The sequence below is a fragment of the Loxodonta africana genome, chromosome 9 (assembly GCF_030014295.1).
Source record: "Loxodonta africana isolate mLoxAfr1 chromosome 9, mLoxAfr1.hap2, whole genome shotgun sequence".
Lineage (NCBI taxonomy): Eukaryota > Metazoa > Chordata > Mammalia > Proboscidea > Elephantidae > Loxodonta > Loxodonta africana.
In genome coordinates, this window is record NC_087350.1 from 78,506,295 (window position 1) to 78,525,311 (window position 19,017).

The following is a 19,017-nucleotide window of genomic DNA, read 5'->3' on the forward strand; positions in this document are numbered from 1 at the left end:
CTTCCAAGGAGCACTCTGGCTGCACTTCTTTCAAGACTTGTTCATTCTCCTGACAGTCCATGGTATATTCAATATTCTTCACCAGCACCGTAATTCAAAAACATCAGCTCTTTCGTCGTCCTTATTCATTGTCCAGCTTTTGCACGCATATGAGGCGATTGAAAGTACCATGGCTTGGGTCAGGCACGCCTTAGTCCTCAAAGTGACATCTTTGCTTCTTAGCACTTTAAAGAGGTACTTTTGCAGCACATTTGCCCAGTACAACACATTGTTTGATTTCTTGACTGCTGCTTCCGTGGAGGTTGATTGTGGATCCAAGTAAAATGAAATTCTTGACAACTGCAATCTTTTCTCTGTTTATCATGATGTTGCTTATTGGTCCAATTCTGGGGATTTTTGTTTTCTTTATGTTGAGGTGTAATCCATACTGAAGGCTATAGTGTTTGATCTTCATCAGTAAGTGCTTTAAGTCCTCTTCACTTTCAGCAGGCGAGGTTGTGTCATCTGCATATCGCAGGTTGTTAATGAGTATCCCTTCAATCCTGATGTCCTGTTCTTGTTCCTATAGTCGCTTCTCAAATTATTTTCTCAGCATACAGATTGAGTAAGTATGGTGAAAGGATACAACCCTGTTGCCCATCTTTCCTGACTTTAAACCACGCAGTATCCCCTTGTTCTGTTTGAACAGCTGCTTCTTGTTCTGTGTGCAGGTTCTTCATGAACACAATTAAGTGTTCTGGAATTCCCACTCTTTGTAACATTATCCATAATTTGTTATGATCCACACAGTCAGATGCCTTTGGATAGTCAGTAAAACACAGGTATACATCTTCCTGTTATTCTGTGCTTTCAGGCAGGAGCCATTTGACATCAGCAGTGGTATCCCTCATTCCATGTCCTCTGAATCCGACTTGAGTTTCTGGCAGTTCTTTTTCAGTCTACTGCTGCAACAATTTTTAAATTATTGTCAGCAAAATTTTACTTGTATGTGATATTAATGATACTGTTCTGTAATTTCTGCATTCTATTGGGTCACCTTTCTTTGAAATGGGCACAAATATGGATCTCTTTGTCAGTTGGCCAGGTAGCTGTCTTCCAGATTTCTTGGCATAGAGTGAGCACCTCCAGCTGTGCACCCATTTGTTGAAACATCTCAATTGCTATTCTGTCAATTCCTGAAGCCTTGTTTTTCACCAGTGCCTTCAGTGAAGCTTGTGCCTTCAGTATCATCGGTTCTTGATCATATGCTGCCTCCTGAAATGGTTGAACATTGACCAGTTCTTTTTGGTACAGTGACTCTGTGTATTCCTTCTATCGTCTTTTGATGCTTCCTGCGTCATTCAATATTTTGTCCACAGTATCCTTCAATATTGCAATTCAAGGCCTGGATTTTTTTCTTCAGTTCTTTCAGCTTGACAAATGCCCAGTGTGTTCTGCCCTTTTAGTTTTCTAACTGCAGATCTTTGTACATTTCCTTATAATGCTTTAACTTTGTCTTCTCTAGCCACCCTTTGAAATCTTCTGTTCGGCTCTTTTACTTCATCATTTTTTCCCTTCACTTTAGCTACTTTGCATTCAAGAGCAAGTTTCAGAGTCTCTTCTGATGTCCATCTTGGTGTTTCTTGCCTGTGTTTTTAATGACCTTTTGCTTTCTTCATGTATGACGTCCTTGATGTTGTTTCACAACTCATCTGGTCTCCAGTCATTAGTGTTCAACATGTCAAATATATTCTTGAGATGGTTCTAAATTCAGGTTGGATATACTCAAGGTCGTACTTTGGCTCTCATGGACTTGTTCTAATTTCCTTCAGCTTCAACTTGAACTTGCATATGAGCAATTGATGGTCTGTTCCACAGTCAGCCGTTGGCCTTGTTCTGACTGATGGTACTCAGCTTTTCCATCCTCTCTTTCCACAGATGTAGTCGATTAGATTCCTGTGTGTTCCATCTGGTAAGGTTCAGGTGTATAGTCACCATTAATGTTGTTGAAAAAAGGTATTTACAATGGAGAAGCCATTGGTTTTGCAAAATTCTATCACTCCGACGTTTCTATCACCAAGGCAGTACTTTCCAACTACTGATCCAGCTTCATTGTTTCCAACTTTTGGCATTCCAATCACAAGTAATTATCGATGCATCTTAATTGCGTGTTTGATCAATTTCAGACTGCAAAAATTGGTGAAAATCTTCGATTTCATCGCCTTTGGCATTAGTGGGTAGTGCATAAGTTTGAATAATAGTTTTATTAACTGGTCTTCCTTTTAGGCATATGGATATTTTCCTATCACTGACGGCATTGTACCTCAGTATAGATCTTGAAATGATCTTTTTGATGATGAATGCAAAGCCATTCTTCTTCAATTTGTTATTCATGGCGTGGTAGACCATATGATTGTCTGATTCAGAACGGCCAGTAGCTCAGTATGTCAGCTCAGTAATGCCTAGGATATCGATGTTCCTATGTTCCATTTCATTTTTGACAACTTCCAATTTTCGTAGATTCATACTTTTATAGTCCATGTTCTGATTATTAATGGATGTTTGCAGCTGTTTTTTTCTCATTTTGAGTCGTGCCACATCAGCAAATGAAGGCCCCAAAAGCTTTACTCCATCCACGTCATTAAGGTCGACTCTACTTTGAGGGGAGCCCTGGTGGCACAGTGGATAAGAGTTCTGCTGGTAACCAAAAGGTCAGCAATTTGAATCTACCAGCCACTCCTCGAAAACCCCATGGGGCAGTACTCTGTCCTGTAGGATTACTATAGAGTTGAGATCGACTCAATGGTGACAGGTTTGGTTCGTTTTTAATGGTTTTTTGGTTTTTTTTTTTTTCCTACTTTGAGGAGGTAGCTCTTCCCTAGCCGTATTTTGAGTGCCTTCCAACCTGAGAGACTCATCTCCCGGCACTATATCAGACAGACTGTTCTGCTGCTATTCATAAGATTTTCACTGGCCAATTTTTTCAGAAGTAGACTGCCAGGCCCTTCTTCTTAGTCTGTCTTAGTCTGGAAGCTCCACTGAAACTCGTCTACCATTGGTGACTGACTGCTGGTATATGAAATACTGTGGCATAGCTTCAAGCATCACAGCAACATGTATAGAAATTGTTAAATAGGAACCTAATTTGCTGCGTGAACTTTCACCAAAAGCACCATAAAATGTTATATATGTATACAAAAAGCTGATAAGTAAATTATGCTGTAGTCACCCAGTGGAATAATCATCAGGTATTTGTTGGTATTTGGGAAACTTAGGTAATAACATAGAAAAGTATTTGCAAAGCAATACTAAGTAAAAGAAACTTTCACCCAAAATTGTTCGGTATAATTGCAAATATGTTTTAAAAATAAACACTACTTGAGCACTTGCTATGTTTTAGGTCCTGTACTTGATGTTATCACATCTTACCTCATTTAGTCTCCCTGCTACCCAGTGGGATAGTTGGTATTTGCTGCCTTTACAGATGAGGAGACTGAGGGTCCGAGTGGGACAGGATGTCAGAATCAGGAGTTGGGTTCTTGGTCTAGTGCTTTCTCTACCACATTACACTGGGATCAAAATAAGAGGAGGTTTTTTTTTTTTTTTTTTCTTTTCAGACTTCCTCTTCTCTTGCCTTACTGGAAATTGCTAAAGAAAGGAAATGTTGGCAGATGGTTTGAGGGACTAGGGAAATGTTTGTGGTGTGACTCACAAAATGCTTTTGATTCCTTCTCTCCAGGATGACATGGAAGCCTACCGGACCCAGAACCGCTTCCTCAACTCTGAGATCCATCAGGTCACAAAGATCTGGAGAAAGGTGGCTGAGAAGGAGAAGGCCCTCCTGATGAAGGTGAGAGGCGGAAGGCCAGCCATTGAGCTTGTGCCTCTGCATGCGACTGTGTCACTGTCTGCTTGTTCATCTGCCTTGCTCTGCACTGAGCCCTTCATGAGCAAGGCCTGTGTCATATTCTTCTCCAAACCCCTGTGTTCTGGCAGATTGAGTCATCTGGTCCCAACATCACTGGGTAGCTATGGTGTAGGGTTGTTGAAAAAACTAAACCCAGTTCCTGTCTTGGGAGTCCACAGACTAGTGAGGGTGTTCGACAAACAAGATTCTTTGGAGTCCAGAGGGAGGAAGGGAGTCAGGGAAGACTTCCTGGCAGAGGGGCCTTCTGAGCTGAGTCCTAAAGGTGAGTTAATATTATTCAGGCAAACAGAGCAACAAAAGGCCTGGGAAAGTCCTAAATGGAACTTACGTTTTGAAAAAACTGCTGCGGCTGCTCCATGGAGGATGGACTTGGACAGGTAGGACTAGAAGTAGGGAGATTGTTCGAGCTATAGCAGGAATCCCTGAGGGTGTTGGGGATGGCACTCAGGAGGCAGCCCTGGCAACTGAGGGAAGCGAAGGTGGGTGTGAGGTGGACCAGCTGGGAGAAGAAGCTCGGAGGCTGGTTCACAATTGGTGCTCATAAACGTTTACAGATGGTGACCTGGCCAGAGGTCCCACAGAACTACAGCCTTGGCTATGAGGCTTGCTCCCTGCCACCCAGGGTGATGGGGACCAGGCAGCCCAGGGGTCCCGGCAACATTAGGACACAGATTTTTACTGTCTCCATCTAACAAAGAAGGAATTGAGACCCAGAAGGGTTCCCTGACTTGCCCAGTACCACCCAGCTTGTGCAAATAGAACACAAAAGTCCAAGGCCAGGGGGAGTGGGCAGGGAGTATTCTAGACAAGGGGAGAGTGTGCATGAAGGTGGGAGAGATGTGCAGTGTCAGGGGGTGGAAAGAGCCCTTGGAGCATCAGCATAGGGCATGAGGGCAGTGTCCAGAGCTGTATGTCCAGCCCTGGGCACTGCGCAGCAGGCCAGCCCCAGAGAGTGTGCTCTGGGCCCAACACCCTGTGAAGGGCTTTACTCAAATTAGCTTATCTGATTCTCACCAGAGTCCTGAGGTAGAAGACGCTGCATATCCCCATTTTACCAGTGAGGTAGCTAAGGCGCAGAGAGGCAAAGTACCTTGCCACAGGTCACACAGTTAGCAAGTGGCTGAACCAGAACGGGACTGCAGGCCGTACAAGAGCCTGTGTGTCCCTGCGCACCCACCCCTCCTTCCTTCTGAACCTGGCCTCAGCCCAGGCCCTGGGGCTCTCTTGCCAGGAGTCCCTCTGCCTTGCTATAAACCCTTCAGGTTTAGGGTCCACCTCCTTGCCCATATATGAAGATCTGGGGATGGGGGGAGGGTGGGTGATGAGAGCTGGAGGAAGGACTGTTCAGGCCTCGGGCCTTTGGGGCAGCCCCAGCCTGACCAGGTGGCCTGACCAGCCCTGCCTTACCCTCCTACAGTGCGCCTACCTCCAAGCGAAGAACTGCCAGGTGGAAAGCAAGTACCTGGCAGGGCTGCGGAGGCTGCAGGAGATCATGGGGGATGAGGCCAGCAAGTGCTCGGAGCTGTTGAAGCAGCTTATCCAGGAAGCACTGCAGTGGGAGGCCGATGAGGCTGTGGCTGACGGCGTGCGGCTGAGCCCCATCAGGTGAGCTCAGAAGCGGCGGGCCAGTCTACTTGACTTCAGGGTCCTGCTGCCCCAGCACTGCATCCTGTTAGCTCTTCTGATCAGATAACCCTGTGTGTGGTGTGTGGCACGTGGCCATCAGGAGCCCGGTTATACAGCTGAGAAGAGGCAGGCTCAGAGGAGGCAGCCCCTTGCCAAAGGCCACACAGCACACTGGTACAGCAGGACATGTTCTGGCTCCAGAGCCCATGTTTTCCACTTCCCCAGCTGCTTCCCAGATGTGTTCATCAGAGAGGGGGCAGGGGAGACAAGCGGCTGTCTCCTTGGAGCCAAGCCCTGGCAGAGCACAGTGGATGCGGGCAGTTAGATACAGCAGAAGGGGCTGTGGCTAAGGTGCAAGGTCTCTGGAGGCTGGGTGCCCAGTGGCAGGAGCCCGGGCTCTGAAGGCAGACCCAGCCCTCTCACCGTATGATCTTGGACAAGTCACGTTACCTCTCTGAGCCTCTTAGTCTCCGTAAGGTGTGGGCACTGACCCCTGCTTTGCAGAATCATTAGGATTAGATGAGCTAGCACATAGAAGGGGCAAGTGTTAACTAAATCAAGGGCTGTCTGGAACGGGTCCCCAGCTCTCCCATCTCTGCTTGTCATTGGTGCTGTCCCCTGCCCATCCTTGGGCTTACTGGCTGTGGCAAGTGGGGTTCTGTATGTGCAGTGCTGGGTTCCTTAGGCCTGAGGCTGCGTGGAGTCATAAAAGGATCCGTTGTATTTGTGCAGAATGAATGAGGGCCCACTATCTACCAGGCACTCTCTAGGCCCCCAGCAGTTTATGACAGAGGATTTCACTGGGTTTTCATGAGGCAGAGTAGGAATTCCTATACCCATTATACAGATGAGCAAACTGAAGTTCAGAGAACTGAAGTGACCTGCTCAGAGCTGCATGGCTAACCTGCAGTGAAGCCAGGGCAGGAACCAGGTCTTGTGAGTTGTGAGCCCTTGCCCATGGTCCACTCCCCTCCCCCTAGTGCCCCTTGTCTAGGGAGGGACCCTGCAAGACATTGCTAACATGTGCTTTTGCTGGCAGCGAGTATGACGAGTATGGCTTCCTGACGGTGCCTGACTACGAGGTAGAAGACCTGAAGCTACTGGCCAAGATCCAGGTGCTAGAGGTCCGTTCCCACCACCTGCTGGCCCATGAGGAGCAGCCACTGCGAGAGCGCTGGGCTGCCCTGGGGGAGCTTGTGCCCTCAGCTGAGCTTAAGCAGCTGCTGCGAGCAGGCATTCCCCAAGAGCACCGGCCACGTGTCTGGAGGTGGCTTGTCCACCTCCGTGTGCAGCACCTGCAGGTCCCTGGCCACTATCAGAAGCTGCTGAGCCGAGGCCAGACCTGTGAGCACCCCGCTGCCCGTCAGATCGAGCTGGACCTGAACCGTACCTTCCCCAACAACAAGCACTTCACCTGTCCCACCTCCAGCTTCCCCGACAAGCTCCGCCGGGTACTGCTGGCCTTCTCCTGGCAGAATCCCACCATCGGCTACTGCCAGGGCCTGAACAGGTGAGCCACTGTAGCTGCAGCAAGGCACAGATGTTACCCTTAGAGCACACCCACCACATCTTTGTCTCCTTGGAGTGTCCCAGGGCCCAGAGAGGTGAGCTCAGGAGGCTTGATCCCCACCATACAGGTGGAATCAGGCAGGTGAAAGGACACATTCAAGGCAGAAATGGGCCTGAGCCCAGAGCTCATGGATCCCTAGTTCTCCCTCGATTTGTGCTCTAGGAGGTGCCACTCACATAGGAAATCTCATGAACAGTCTCCTGAGGGGTGTCATGTATAGTCCTGCCTACGTATTGCAGGACTGTCTGGGTTGGGGATCATTTTCTCTGAAGGCATAGAAACCCATTCAGAGGAGTCCACAAAAAAGGGAATTTATAAATAGTACAGAGGGAGCTCACAGAATCAGGAAAAAATAGGACTGGGGACCAGATGGTCCTTGGGATCCCAGGCAGCTACTCTCTCCAGCATGGTTGAAGCTCTGCACAACTCCTAGGCACAGCTCAGCTGTATTCTGTGAGGTTGTACAGCACCGCTGTACACCACCTCGCAGGGTCTGCATGGTCTCTGGCCTCTCCTTCACTCTCCATGTCTACTTCTTTCTCTCAGCGACCAACCTTTCTGCCCACTCATTCCCTGGATATTTAGGGCCCATGGAGGTTGTCAGAATGGAAGCCTCCGTCCCCAAATCTTGGGTCTTTCAGGCCTAGCCCTACACATCCCAGTCCTAAATTCCCAAGGGAAGGAATCTGATTGGTCCAGCTTGGGTTAGTTTTCCACTTTCGTCCAATCTGCTGGGGCCAAGGGATCTGGGATAGAGAGGGGCAGGATCGCCTAGTTCATAGGACTGCCCCCTCCAGGATCCTTGGAGAGCTAGAGGTTACATAATCTCAGAGGTTTCCCAAAGCACATTTTGACTCAATTTAATTTAAATGGGTGAGGGCATACTCAAACCAAATTTATATAAACCATTTTTTTTTTTTAAAACAGGCAGTATGTGGCATTTATTTAACATATAATAAACATTCAGTGTCCCTACTCAAATATGAATGGTTTCCAGAGGTAGGTTATTTTTGATACTTCCAATCTAAAATTGGGTGAAATTGAGCATTTATATGTGTAACTGTTGGGAGTTCAGTTAAACCCCAACAATAATGCCTCTCAATCTAAGCCTTCTTGGAAAATAAGTTCGGATTTAATGCTAATCTAAATGTGTGCTGTATGTGATGTCTGTGGACATGTGTTCTTTCACTCATTCATTCATTCAGCAGCTGAGCAAAAGCCTGTACACCTCTCATCTGTTTGAATGTGGTAAAATCCAAAAGGGAAAAAAATTGCAAAGCCTCTTTAAGAATAGCTTTGAAGGAAGCTGGAAGCTATGAGGTTAATATGGATAATAATTTTTACATTTCATACAAAAGATAAGGTAGGAACTAACACTTAATGAGAGCACTCAGGGTGCCGGGTGCTTTACATACCTGACGCCATCTATTCCTCGTAAAAACCCAGTGAGGTGGGCATCAGTGCTCCCGTTGTACATGTGAGGCAAGAAAAAGTCCAAGAGGTTACAGGACCTGCCCAGTGCCAGCCCGCCTATGGAGGCTGGACCAAGTGCCAACCCTGTTCTCTAGCCCGTAGCCCAGGCCTTCTGACCACCTGCCCTCACTCAGAATGGGAACTTGGCAGAGGGAATGCTGAGGGCACTCAGAAACCTTTTATCCTAATCACACGTGACCTCTTCTGAGACCTCCAAGAGGTTAGAGGTCATGAATCCAATCTAGTAGCCACATGGGCTGTGGTGCTTTGGGGTCCAGTCTATGCTGAAGGGTAGAAAAACAATCCTGTAGCAGGAGGGCCTTGAGATATACCTCATAGGAAAGAGGCTTCTCCCTGTGTGGACAGAGGCAACACACAGGCTGCAAAGGGATATATAAGGAACAACTGAGACCAAGAGTGGCAGATACCCATACCAAAAGGGTATTTCTTTATATTTTCTCTGAATGCTATTTTACTTTTAATTTGATATGCAAGCAAAGGTAATTGGGACCTAGGCAAATACTATTGCTTTAAATAGAAAGTTATTTATAGAGCCTGTTCACATGTGGAAGTTGCAGTGCGTTCTTTGGAAGGCTCTTAAATCCAAGCGTGTGAGACCCTCATACAGTTCTTGTCTGAGTTCTGCCACCTAGTGGCTGCTGTTAGAACTGCATGTGGCCCCTCAAGAGGCCAAACCCTGCTTCTAAGGCAGCAAATCCAGCCTCTTCCGAGGGTGACAGAGCTCACAGTGATGATTTAGTGCTGACTTAGAGGGAAAAAATTAAACCCATGCCCCTTTGAAAAATGTTTTCTGACCTCCACAGAGTTCCTTAAATGTAGTTCCTCCTCCACCCAACTGACTCATGTTGTCCCTCTCTCAAGAGTTTCTTCTGTAGGCCTGCCCGGGCCTGAATGCCTTAGGTTGGAATCCAGCTGCAGCTCCGAGACCTAGTGGGTACCAGCAGCCTTAGATCGCTGGCCTTTGAATGTGTGCAGAAGTCTCAACATCCTGAGGCTCTCCTGGAATAGAGGGGGAGAGGCAGGGAGGAAGAGCCCCAAGCTGGACTTTGGGAGTCCTGGGCTCTATTTCTACTCTGCCACCAACTGACTGTGTGAGCTTGAGCAAGTTGCTTGCTTTCTGAGCCTGTGCAACAAGGAGTTTGTGCAGACCAAGGATGAGCAGCAGAAGGCAGCTGCCTGTAGCCCTGCCTGGAGAGAGTTTCTAAGGCAGCCTCCAGACTCATTCAGTGGGAAAGTGTGCCATGATCAATTAGTTATGTCTGCCCTGGGCATGGAAAAAGGGATTGGTGGCCAGTGTGCCACATATTTGCTGTCCCTGAACCAAGTGACCTCTGAGAGGATGGAGCCTGTGACTGTTTCCCAGGAACCTGTGACTGTTCGTCTTCTCCATCCACTCAGCCCAGACTCAGAGGATTTGTACAAATATTTGAGCCAGACTGGGGAGAAATTCCTTCCCGATGTATTTGAGAGGGAGAAGGGATACCTTTATTTTTTTGAGCATCAACCCTGTTTTCGAAAGAGGCCTGAACCTCAGAAGAGGTTGGAGGTTAGGAATCCAATCTAGTAAGATCCCAGAGAAACATAAACATGTGGACACGTGTGCTCTTTGAATGCTCTTTAAGCTCACAGAGAGTCTGAGGCTTCAAAATGCATCTCCCCAAGTGTGTCTGAGGGCCAGTGGGTATAATGCGTGACAGGGGCTCCACTGGGCACCCCAGAGCTGGAGAGTCACAGGGGTTTTCTGCAGGGTTTCTCAGAGGCTTTACTAAGATAATGTGCTTCACGAGCCTCCGAGAGGGGCCCAGAGTGTGCAGTGTTCCCCAGACATCTTTGAATGCAGGACCTTGTGTTTGCCTAGTATCTTGAGAGACCAGTAGTCGCTGGGAAGACATTGAATATTAAGATGAGGATGGCTAACATTATAAACAGCTCACTACATGCCAGGTACTATGCTGGGCATTGAACGTGTGCTCGCTCTGTTCATCGTCACGACAGTGATTATTATGAGGCGCCTGAGGCTCAGAGAGCTTAAGTAACTTGCCCAAGATTGTCCAACAAGGAAACACCAGGACCAGGGTTCACACCAGGCAACGTGACTCCAGAGCCGCTGCTCTGAAATGATCCCCATTTTACAGTTGAGAAATCAAGGCTCTGGAAATCACCTAAGTACTCCTCCCCAAAAGAGTGTCCATCTCACCCCAGGGACAGGGACACTAGTCTGGTCACTTCAGGCCTCCTTCCCTCCTGCTCAGGCTGGCAGCCATTGCTCTGCTGATCCTGGACGAGGAGGAGAGTGCCTTCTGGTGCCTGGTGGCCATCGTAGAGACCATCCTGCCAGCTGACTACTATAGCAAGACGCTGACGGCGTCCCAGGTGAGTGGGGCACCATGCAGGTCACTTCCCCTGACTTGTTCCTACAAGCCGATGAACTTCAGAAAAGCCAGGGATCTTTCAGACCGCCATTCTTCCTTCTGTGAAAAGGGCTAGTAACCTCCCGGAACTGCTGGGAGGTTCTAGTGAGCTGGTGGCCTTTAGAATGGTTAGGGCTCTGCCCGTGGGATAAACTGTTGTTATTCCAGCAGTGGCATTGTATAATTAGCAACAATTGGTTTTCTGGGGAGAAGAGGAGAAGAAAATCTAGTGTGACTTGCTGTTTGTCACCCAGTAATTTCAAAACAGGCTGTGTAGGATGGGAAATGGGCTGGGAGGAGGGGAGGTGCTGATGATAACTCTTTGCAACCCCATCACTGTCCACTGAGAAACACAGCTGCCGCCTTTATCTCATTCTTGTCTGACTGCTCTGTGAGCAGAAGCCAGCCCTGGAGTCAGGTGGAACTGGGCCCAGAGCCTGGTCCCTCCACTAAGTGGCTGTGTGGCCTTAGCAAGTGATATCAGCTCTCTGAACCCCATGCTTCTCTGCTTTTGCATAGGAATAAAGCCACTCCACAGGCTCTCTGAGAGGTGTAGCTGTGAGAACATTTCAGACCTCCCAGCTCCACTCTCCAGTTGCTCCCTGCTCCTGCCCTGCCAAGCCCCACCCATTCTTGCAGGTCAGGGCCTCTGCATTACAGAGGCCACCTGAAGGGGACTTTCTCACTTCCTGCCCCCTGAACCTAGCAAGCCATTGCCTCCCCATCCTCTATCTAAAGCAGGTTCTTCCTGGGTCTGCCACCTGGGTGGGCAGGTCAGGAGACAGTAGATGTTCAGTTGTGCAGCTGAGGAGAGAGGTTAGGGCTGCAGATCAAGACTTTGGAGTCACCAGCAAAAAGGCAGTAAGTCCGTTAAGGATTGTGTTTGGCTGCATGGAAAGGAAAACCCAACCTAACAGTGGCTTAAATGGGGGATTGTTTTTCTCAGAGAACGACAAGGCTGAGGATGGGCAGTCCAGAGCTCCTCAGTGTCATCAGGGACCAGGCTTCTTCTCGCTCTCTGCTCTGCCATCCCGGTGTTTGGCTTTCATCGTCGTGCTCCTCACCTCATGGTCACAAGATGGCTGCACCACCTCCAGCACTGCAGCTGTGGTTTAGGCCAAGAAAAGCAGAAGGGTAAAAGGCAGGAGGAACATACCAGCCGAGCTAACTCCCTTCCAAGTAGCCTTCCCCTGGGCAGCAATTTCTCCTTTCTTACTGCTTACACCTAGATCTCATGGCCACCTCTAGTTGCAAGGCAGGCTGTGAAATGTATCTTTTTTTTTTTCTTCTTCTTCTTGTTTAACATCTTTGAAATCGAGGTGTGTTGTACAATCAATTTTTTTTTCTTTCTTTTTTTATTGTGGAAAACTTCAAATGTACAAGAAACAGAGAAAGTAGTAAAGTAAAACCTATGAAAGCCAGAACCTTTATGAGGCAGAAACCTGTCAGAGAAGGAAAACTCAAATATTTTCCACTAATAGAGAGAGATAAAAAAGTGCTAAGACTGCACCCTGTCAAAGTTGGAAAACTTGCAAGACCCCAAGAAACAAGGCAGTCCCATTGAATTCCGGCTCACAGGCTTGACTGTAAAATGAGCCTTCATGTATCCATCACCTAGTCTCAGTAATTCCTAACACCCAGCCAGTTTTGTTTCTGCTCCCACCCACTACTCTTCCTCTGATTATCTTCAGGTAAGTCTCGGACATCATATCCGTTCATCCCTAAATCCTTCAGTAGGCATCTTAGGTTCAATGGCTTGCCACAGGTCTGATGTGGGCACTTGGCCTCCACAGCTGACCTGGGGTTCTGGGTGAGGAAGGAAGGGAGAGGAGCTGCTGGGGGTTTGCCATAGCTGACTGCAGAAGCTTTGAAGGAACTTAAATGGAAGGAGATGCCTGAGAAGCCAGCAGTTCTAGCAAAGGAAGAGCAAGAAGAGATTAAAACGGGATCGTCACAGAGGTAGGAGGAAAACGGCAAAAGAACCACAACTTGGAGCCAAAGAAAGAGCCAATGCTGGGAGTAATCACCAGGGCCAAGTGAGACAAGGACAGCAGCCATGCTGGCAGCCATCGCCCAGTGGCGTCCTGCTGTAGGAAGATCCCTGACATGTTGTGTGGCCCCCCATCACCCACCCCGAGGCCTTGCCCCAGCATCTTCTGCACGTCTTGTGTGCCAGGCCACAGGGGATAGAGAAGCAGAAACAAAGCTCCCGTGTCCCCCAGGGCCTTTGTGCACAAGATCAGTTTCTCAAGGGTCAGGAGGATTAGGCTGGCCCTGAGCTCTGCTTGCCTTGAGGGGCCAAAACTCCACTGGCTGAAAACTTGGCAGCCCACAGACACCTCCATCTGAAAGGCCGGTCCTTCCAGCGCAGATGACTGCCAGCCTTCGTCGGAGTGGCTGGAGCAACGTGTTGGTGTGCCGGTCTCCCAGCTGGCTGGGGCCCAGCTTTTCCAAGAGCCTGGTGCCTGCTGGCCGGGGCAGGACATACTCAGAGCAGCTGCAGGATGGTGTGACTGGATGTGAAGGGGAGGGTGGGAAGGAGGCAGCCACTCCCTGGAACGGCAAGTAACAGGCCCTCTCGCCTGCTTCAGGTAGACCAGAGGGTGCTCCAGGACCTCCTCTCAGAGAAGCTGCCCAGGCTGATGGCTCACCTGGGGCAGCACCACGTGGACCTCTCCCTCATCACCTTCAACTGGTTCCTCGTGGTATTTGCAGACAGTCTCATCAGTGACATCCTCCTCCGGGTCTGGGATGCCTTCCTGTATGAGGGGACCAAGGTAGGGTCCTGCCTTGGCCTCCATTCTGTCCCTGGAGAATGGGAAGGCTGTGCTTACTTGTCAGGGCTGTGGAGGGTGGTTCCTGAGAGCATGGCTTTGTAAACTGTGAAGTGCTGTGTGTACATGAGGAGAAGTGGTAGTGCTGCCTCTGAAGGTTGCTTCCTCAAGCTGGGGAGATGGCACAGCCTGATCAGGAGGCACATCCCTGCTCCATCCATTGCCCCTCCAGCGCCTGGGCATCTCCTCCTCCTCCTCCTCCTGTTCACACTGAGCCCTGAACTCAGCCGCTGGAGCTGAGGTTCTGGGCCCAGCTCTGCCACTGACCTTGCTGGGAGACCCTGGACGGGCCCTTCCCTGCACCCCAACCCACTACCCCACTGTAGCTTAATAATGCACCTTATAGTTTGCAGGGCATCGTCAAATCTGCCGTTTCATTTGATTCCTGCCAAAGCCCCATGTAAAGACGTACTATCCCCATTAGGTCCAGCATAGGCAACACCTCACCCAGGGTCACGGACAAGTGAGGGCAGAGCTGGGACTCAGGTCCAGATCCCCAGATTCCAAGTTCAGTGGTGACCTGTCCCCGTGGGGTATCCCGCCACCCGCAGTGACCTCCCCGACACACACCTCTGCAGCCTGGCCAGTGACTCCCCACAGTGCCTGGGTCTGAGGCTCTCCTCCCTCTGTTGACTGCCTGCCCCAACCCCCACGCCCACCTGAGCCCCGGTGTGCCCTTCAGGTGGTGTTCCGCTATGCTTTGGCCATTTTCAAGTACAACGAGGAGGAGATCCTGAGGCTGCAGGACGGCCTAGAGATCTACCAGTACCTGCGCTTCTTCACCAAGACCATCTGCAACAGCCGGTGAGAATCCACCACCGCCCCCTCCACTGCCCACTCCGCTGCACCCATCACCCCACACACCCCAGAACACAGAGCGGAGGCTAGGCTGGTATTTGCCAAGTGGAGGCTTGTTAGTGATACCGAGCCCCCATTACAGCCTAGAAATCCTTAGGGAAGCCCACTGCCAGCACGTGAGGCCTCCATGCAGTTTCAGTTCTTGTGTACCTTCCCCTGCCCCCAACACCCATGCCCCACAATGCTGCCAAACAACTATATGAGTTCCTACAATAGTCCCCGCTCCTGGGTTTTTACCCTTAGAATTTCTTTTACTTAAATATTCCTTTCCTCTTCCCCCCTTCACCCACCACCGGGATCTCCTCTTCTTGTCTAAATTCTACCCCTTCCTCAAAATTTAGCTCACATGTCACCTCCTCCAGGAAGCTTTCCTTGATCAACCCTTTCTTACTGGGTTAGGTGCCCTTCTTACAATCTCCAACAGCCCCAAGCTTCCTCCTGCCTCAGTACTATCACCCTGGGTGGAAATTGTCTCTTTTCTCATTGTTAACCCCCAGAAGGCGGGCTCCCTGAGGGCGGGGCCAGGGCTCTGGGAATGACTGTGAGGGTCCTCAGCCACATGGGGGGAATAAATGCAGGGGTTTGGGAAGGTGGAATGAACCCAGGCTGGGTGGGACCCTGCTCCAGCTGGCTGTCTTCCCCCCAGGAAGCTGATGAGCATCGCCTTCAACGACATGAACCCTTTTCCCATGAAGCAGCTGCGGCAGCTGCGGACGGCCCACCGGGAGCGGCTGGAGGCTGAGCTGCGGCAGCTGGAACAGCTCAAGGCCAAGTACTTGGAGACCCAGGCCTTCCGGGGCCGAGCAGTGCCTGAGGGCTGCCCCAGCGAGGACGAGGATGAGGGCGAGGGTGAGGCAGAGGCCTGACCTGGCCACCTGCCCTCCCCAGAGCGCTTTCTCACATTTGGCTGGCAGGCCCACTGAGGACGGGCATGGACCAGTGGCCCAGGCCAGGAGCCTCCTCGCCTGTCACCTGGGCCTCAGGCTCCCCCATCGGGACATTGTCTGCAGTGAAGCCACTGGTTGGGCTACCTCTTCGTGGACACGTACCCAGGGATGCCACCCCTTTCTCACCTCCCCCTCAGAACACTTTACTGTGCAGGCCAGCAAGAGTGCTATCTATAATTATAGGATGATCTTGAGAATTCTCCAAGCTATATCTATGTAAAACGTGTAAACGTTGGAAAAGTTCACACGTTTCAGAACTTAAGTGGTTCTCAGTAACCAGTTGTTCCCAGATGGTCTCAGGGCACCAAGGTGTCCCACCTTTAGGGCCTTCCCATGCCAGGACATCTGTGGCTGCTGTTTCTGTAGGAGTGTCTGCAGGACCAGCCCCCCTCCTGGTTCCCGTGGAGCTGAGCCGTGCACTTTCAGGGTTTCTGCCCTTCTGAGTGGCAGCTCCTCCCCGATGCTGGCTGGGACAGTGTGCCAGGCCTGGCTCCCTGGGTACCTGACACCTGTGCCTATGCCCTCCTTTCTGCCCCAGCCTATTTTGGGAGGTTCCCAGGGAAAAGCCCCCTGTCCACCAGTGAGGGGGACTTTATGTCAGGATGGGGCAGAGAGCCTGGGGCAGCCATCTCTCTCTGGTCTCCTGCCAACCTCACAGGCTGGTGCAAGGCAGGGGAAGAGGTGGTGAGCAGGACAGCATTGCAGCCTGTAGCCAATTCAGGCCTGGCTCAGTATAACACCCACTGTGTGCAGGAACTCGGAGCTTTCGTGTGCAGGAACTCGGAGCCACTCCACAGGCTCTCTGAGAGGTGTAGCTGTGAGAACATTTCAGACCTCCCAGCTCTGGTGCAGTTTAGGTTTTTGTGGGCCCTTCCAGGTCCTTCCTCAGCAGACAGAGGCTCCTACCCCTGCAGGGAGTCAAGGTTGTGTAAGTGATTTTGGCAACTCATTGCTTAGCAATGCCTGTGATTGTCCGGTGTAGCCTTGGGCTTGGCTCTCTGGTATGAAGGACTGGGGTCGGGATGGCAGTCTCACGTGGAAACCTTCTCTCTGGAAAACCACCCAGGATTAGGTGAAATGCCCTCGAACCTCCTAGCTCTGACTGGGGAAAAGGGACAGGTACCTTGGTGGTCCTGGCTGGTCTCTAGCTCCGTCTGTCACCCACAGGTGTGAACTTAAGAGCTTGGCACACCAAGTGCCCACTGCCCACACACTGCGCCCCCCACACAGCTCTGGGGCGGGCACACTCAGAGCTCCTTTCTCCCACCTTCACGTGGGCTTCTGGCTGGCTCCACTTTGGGGCTTGACTGTCTCATTTTTACTAAACTTTTTCCACATGCTGAAGCCCTTCCACCACAAAACCACATCCATGAGGCCTGATGGTGGGAGAGCAGCCTGGAGGATCCTGGCTACACCCCCTGGCAGGCTGGGTGCTGTAACCCTCAGGGCCATCATCTGGGTGACTGGAAAGAGCTCGAATCTCAGGGCTCTCAAAAGGGTTAAAGAGGATGTTATGGTGCTGAGTCGTGCCAGGCTCAGTGGGCCGGAGACCTAGAGAAGATTCGAGGCTCCAAGGAGACTGGCCCACTGGTAGTTGCTCTGATCCCAGCCTTGGAGCTCACATCCCCTCCTCAGCAGAAACACTGGCCAGTGGGCACCAGGGCTGCTGTCTTTCCCATGAGCTGTCACCTCCTCCCCCTTCTCCCTTTCCTGCTCTTTTTCCCTCTGCACCCTCCTGCTCTGACCTTCCTTGCTTTTCTCCTCTTTTTCCCTTCTCCTTCCCTCGTTGCCTCTCTGCCTCCCCTCACCTGGCCTCTCCTGCTTTTCTCCCTGCTTCTCCCCCTTCTCAAGGAGTCCTAGTGGCCCAACAGTTATGCGAAATGTTACAGTTTAGGAAAACCAAACCCGTTGCTGTTGAGTCAATTTTGAGCACTCACTCCACGCATGCCAAGTTCATAGAGGAGACCAAGGCTCAGAGAAGTTAACCAACCTGCCCAGTGTCACACAGCCACTGAAAACCCCAGGGCCCCCGACTGCAGAGCCTGAAATGCTTCCCTCAAGGGCCTAAGGGGAAGAGCAGGGGTCAGCTTCCGGCTTGGTGTTGGGCCGACCGGGGAAGCTCCAGGCAAAGGAAAATGGGTGGAAAACCTGTCACCTCAAGGTGGAATTGTAGTGCTGTTGTCCAAGGAAAGGTGGACATCCGCGATAGGGTGTAGCAGGGATGCGGGGAGGGGGGTCACACCTCGAGAAAGTCTGAGGCTGCCCTAAGCTGTGGCTGCTCCTTGGGAGCCTGTCCACCCTCCCCTTGCTTTTCCTGGACGCATTTGGGGCCCACCCCTGGTGTCAGGTTCCTGGCCCTGCACCACAGCTGTCGCCCCTTCCCCAGGGACTGTCCCTGGCAGGGGATCTGATCCCTCTCAGCCCTGCCTTCCTACCCCAGGGGATGGAACCTCATGCTAAAAGCTTCCCTCCCCCAGGCACAAGGCCCCCACTTTATAGATGGGGAGCCACAGGCAGAGGGGAAAGGCACTACTCAGGCAACCTCTACCTAGGCCGACATCCCAGGAATAAAGGGACAAGTCACAGGTGGAAGAAGGGGGGGCACTTTGGAGGGCCAACCCACCACGTGAGATGTGCACACTCCCACGGAAATGCTGTGTTCAGGGCTGCGGTCTCCAGGCGTGGGGCAGGAGCATTTCCAATCTCCCAGAGGCCCTGGAGGGGGGTCCTGCCCCCTTGGAAACATTTCTGACACTCTGGGTACACAAAGGAGGTGGGGCTTTGAAGCCCATCTCTGGGGGGAGGATTGAGGCCTTGGTCCTGGAGAAAGGACAGTGTGGTGAAACTGTGGGGTGGGTGGAGGGAGAGACCTGGAAGTTTTAGGGAGGTTAGCACAGATGGTGAGTTCCCTATCTCTAGAGGTGTGCAGGCAAACTTAGATGAGGACCAGAGTCTGGACAGGGGGATACCGAAATTGGGGGCCATTTTAGACAGAGGGAAGCTCTCTGAAGTCTGGCTCCATGCCCCATACACAGAACCTTGCCTCCCAGGCACTGTCTGATCCCTCATTCTTTTTCAGCTCAGAGACTTCCCTGCCCAGCACAGGGGCCATATTGTACAGAAAGCTTCGTGTGAGGCAGGGGGTGGAGGACTCACCACACTCTCATACACACACTCGTGTTCTGGTCATGCACGAGGTGTTTGCTCACACATAGCAGATTAAACAAAGCTGGGCATGTTGATGCACCCAGAGGCAAGGAGCCACTTTCCTGCCCCACCCCAATCAGCAATAAGGGCCGATAGAACATGGTGGCAGAAGGGCCCGGCTTTGGAGCCAGACCTACTATGTGGCTTCCTAGTTAGGGGTCCT

General features: G+C 51.0%; 1 protein-coding gene across 9 annotated transcripts in view; it reads left to right on the top strand.

Moving 5' to 3' along the window:
• TBC1D2 (TBC1 domain family member 2) overlaps positions 1–15,685 on the top strand; it is a 56,634-nt gene extending 40,949 nt beyond the window's left edge. For 6 of the 9 annotated variants that reach the window (XM_064291677.1, XM_064291680.1, XM_064291681.1 and 3 more), the window contains 7 exons: positions 3,719–3,829; positions 5,325–5,512; positions 6,573–7,043; positions 10,850–10,970; positions 13,600–13,785; positions 14,525–14,646; positions 15,347–15,685. In XM_064291677.1, coding sequence (XP_064147747.1) covers positions 3,719–3,829; positions 5,325–5,512; positions 6,573–7,043; positions 10,850–10,970; positions 13,600–13,785; positions 14,525–14,646; positions 15,347–15,566 — 1,419 coding nt within the window. In that variant the 3' untranslated portion in view covers positions 15,567–15,685. The other 3 variants (XM_064291679.1, XM_064291678.1, XM_010588027.3) reach the window with 3 other exon arrangements.
• The last annotated feature ends 3,332 nt before the right edge of the window (positions 15,686–19,017 follow it).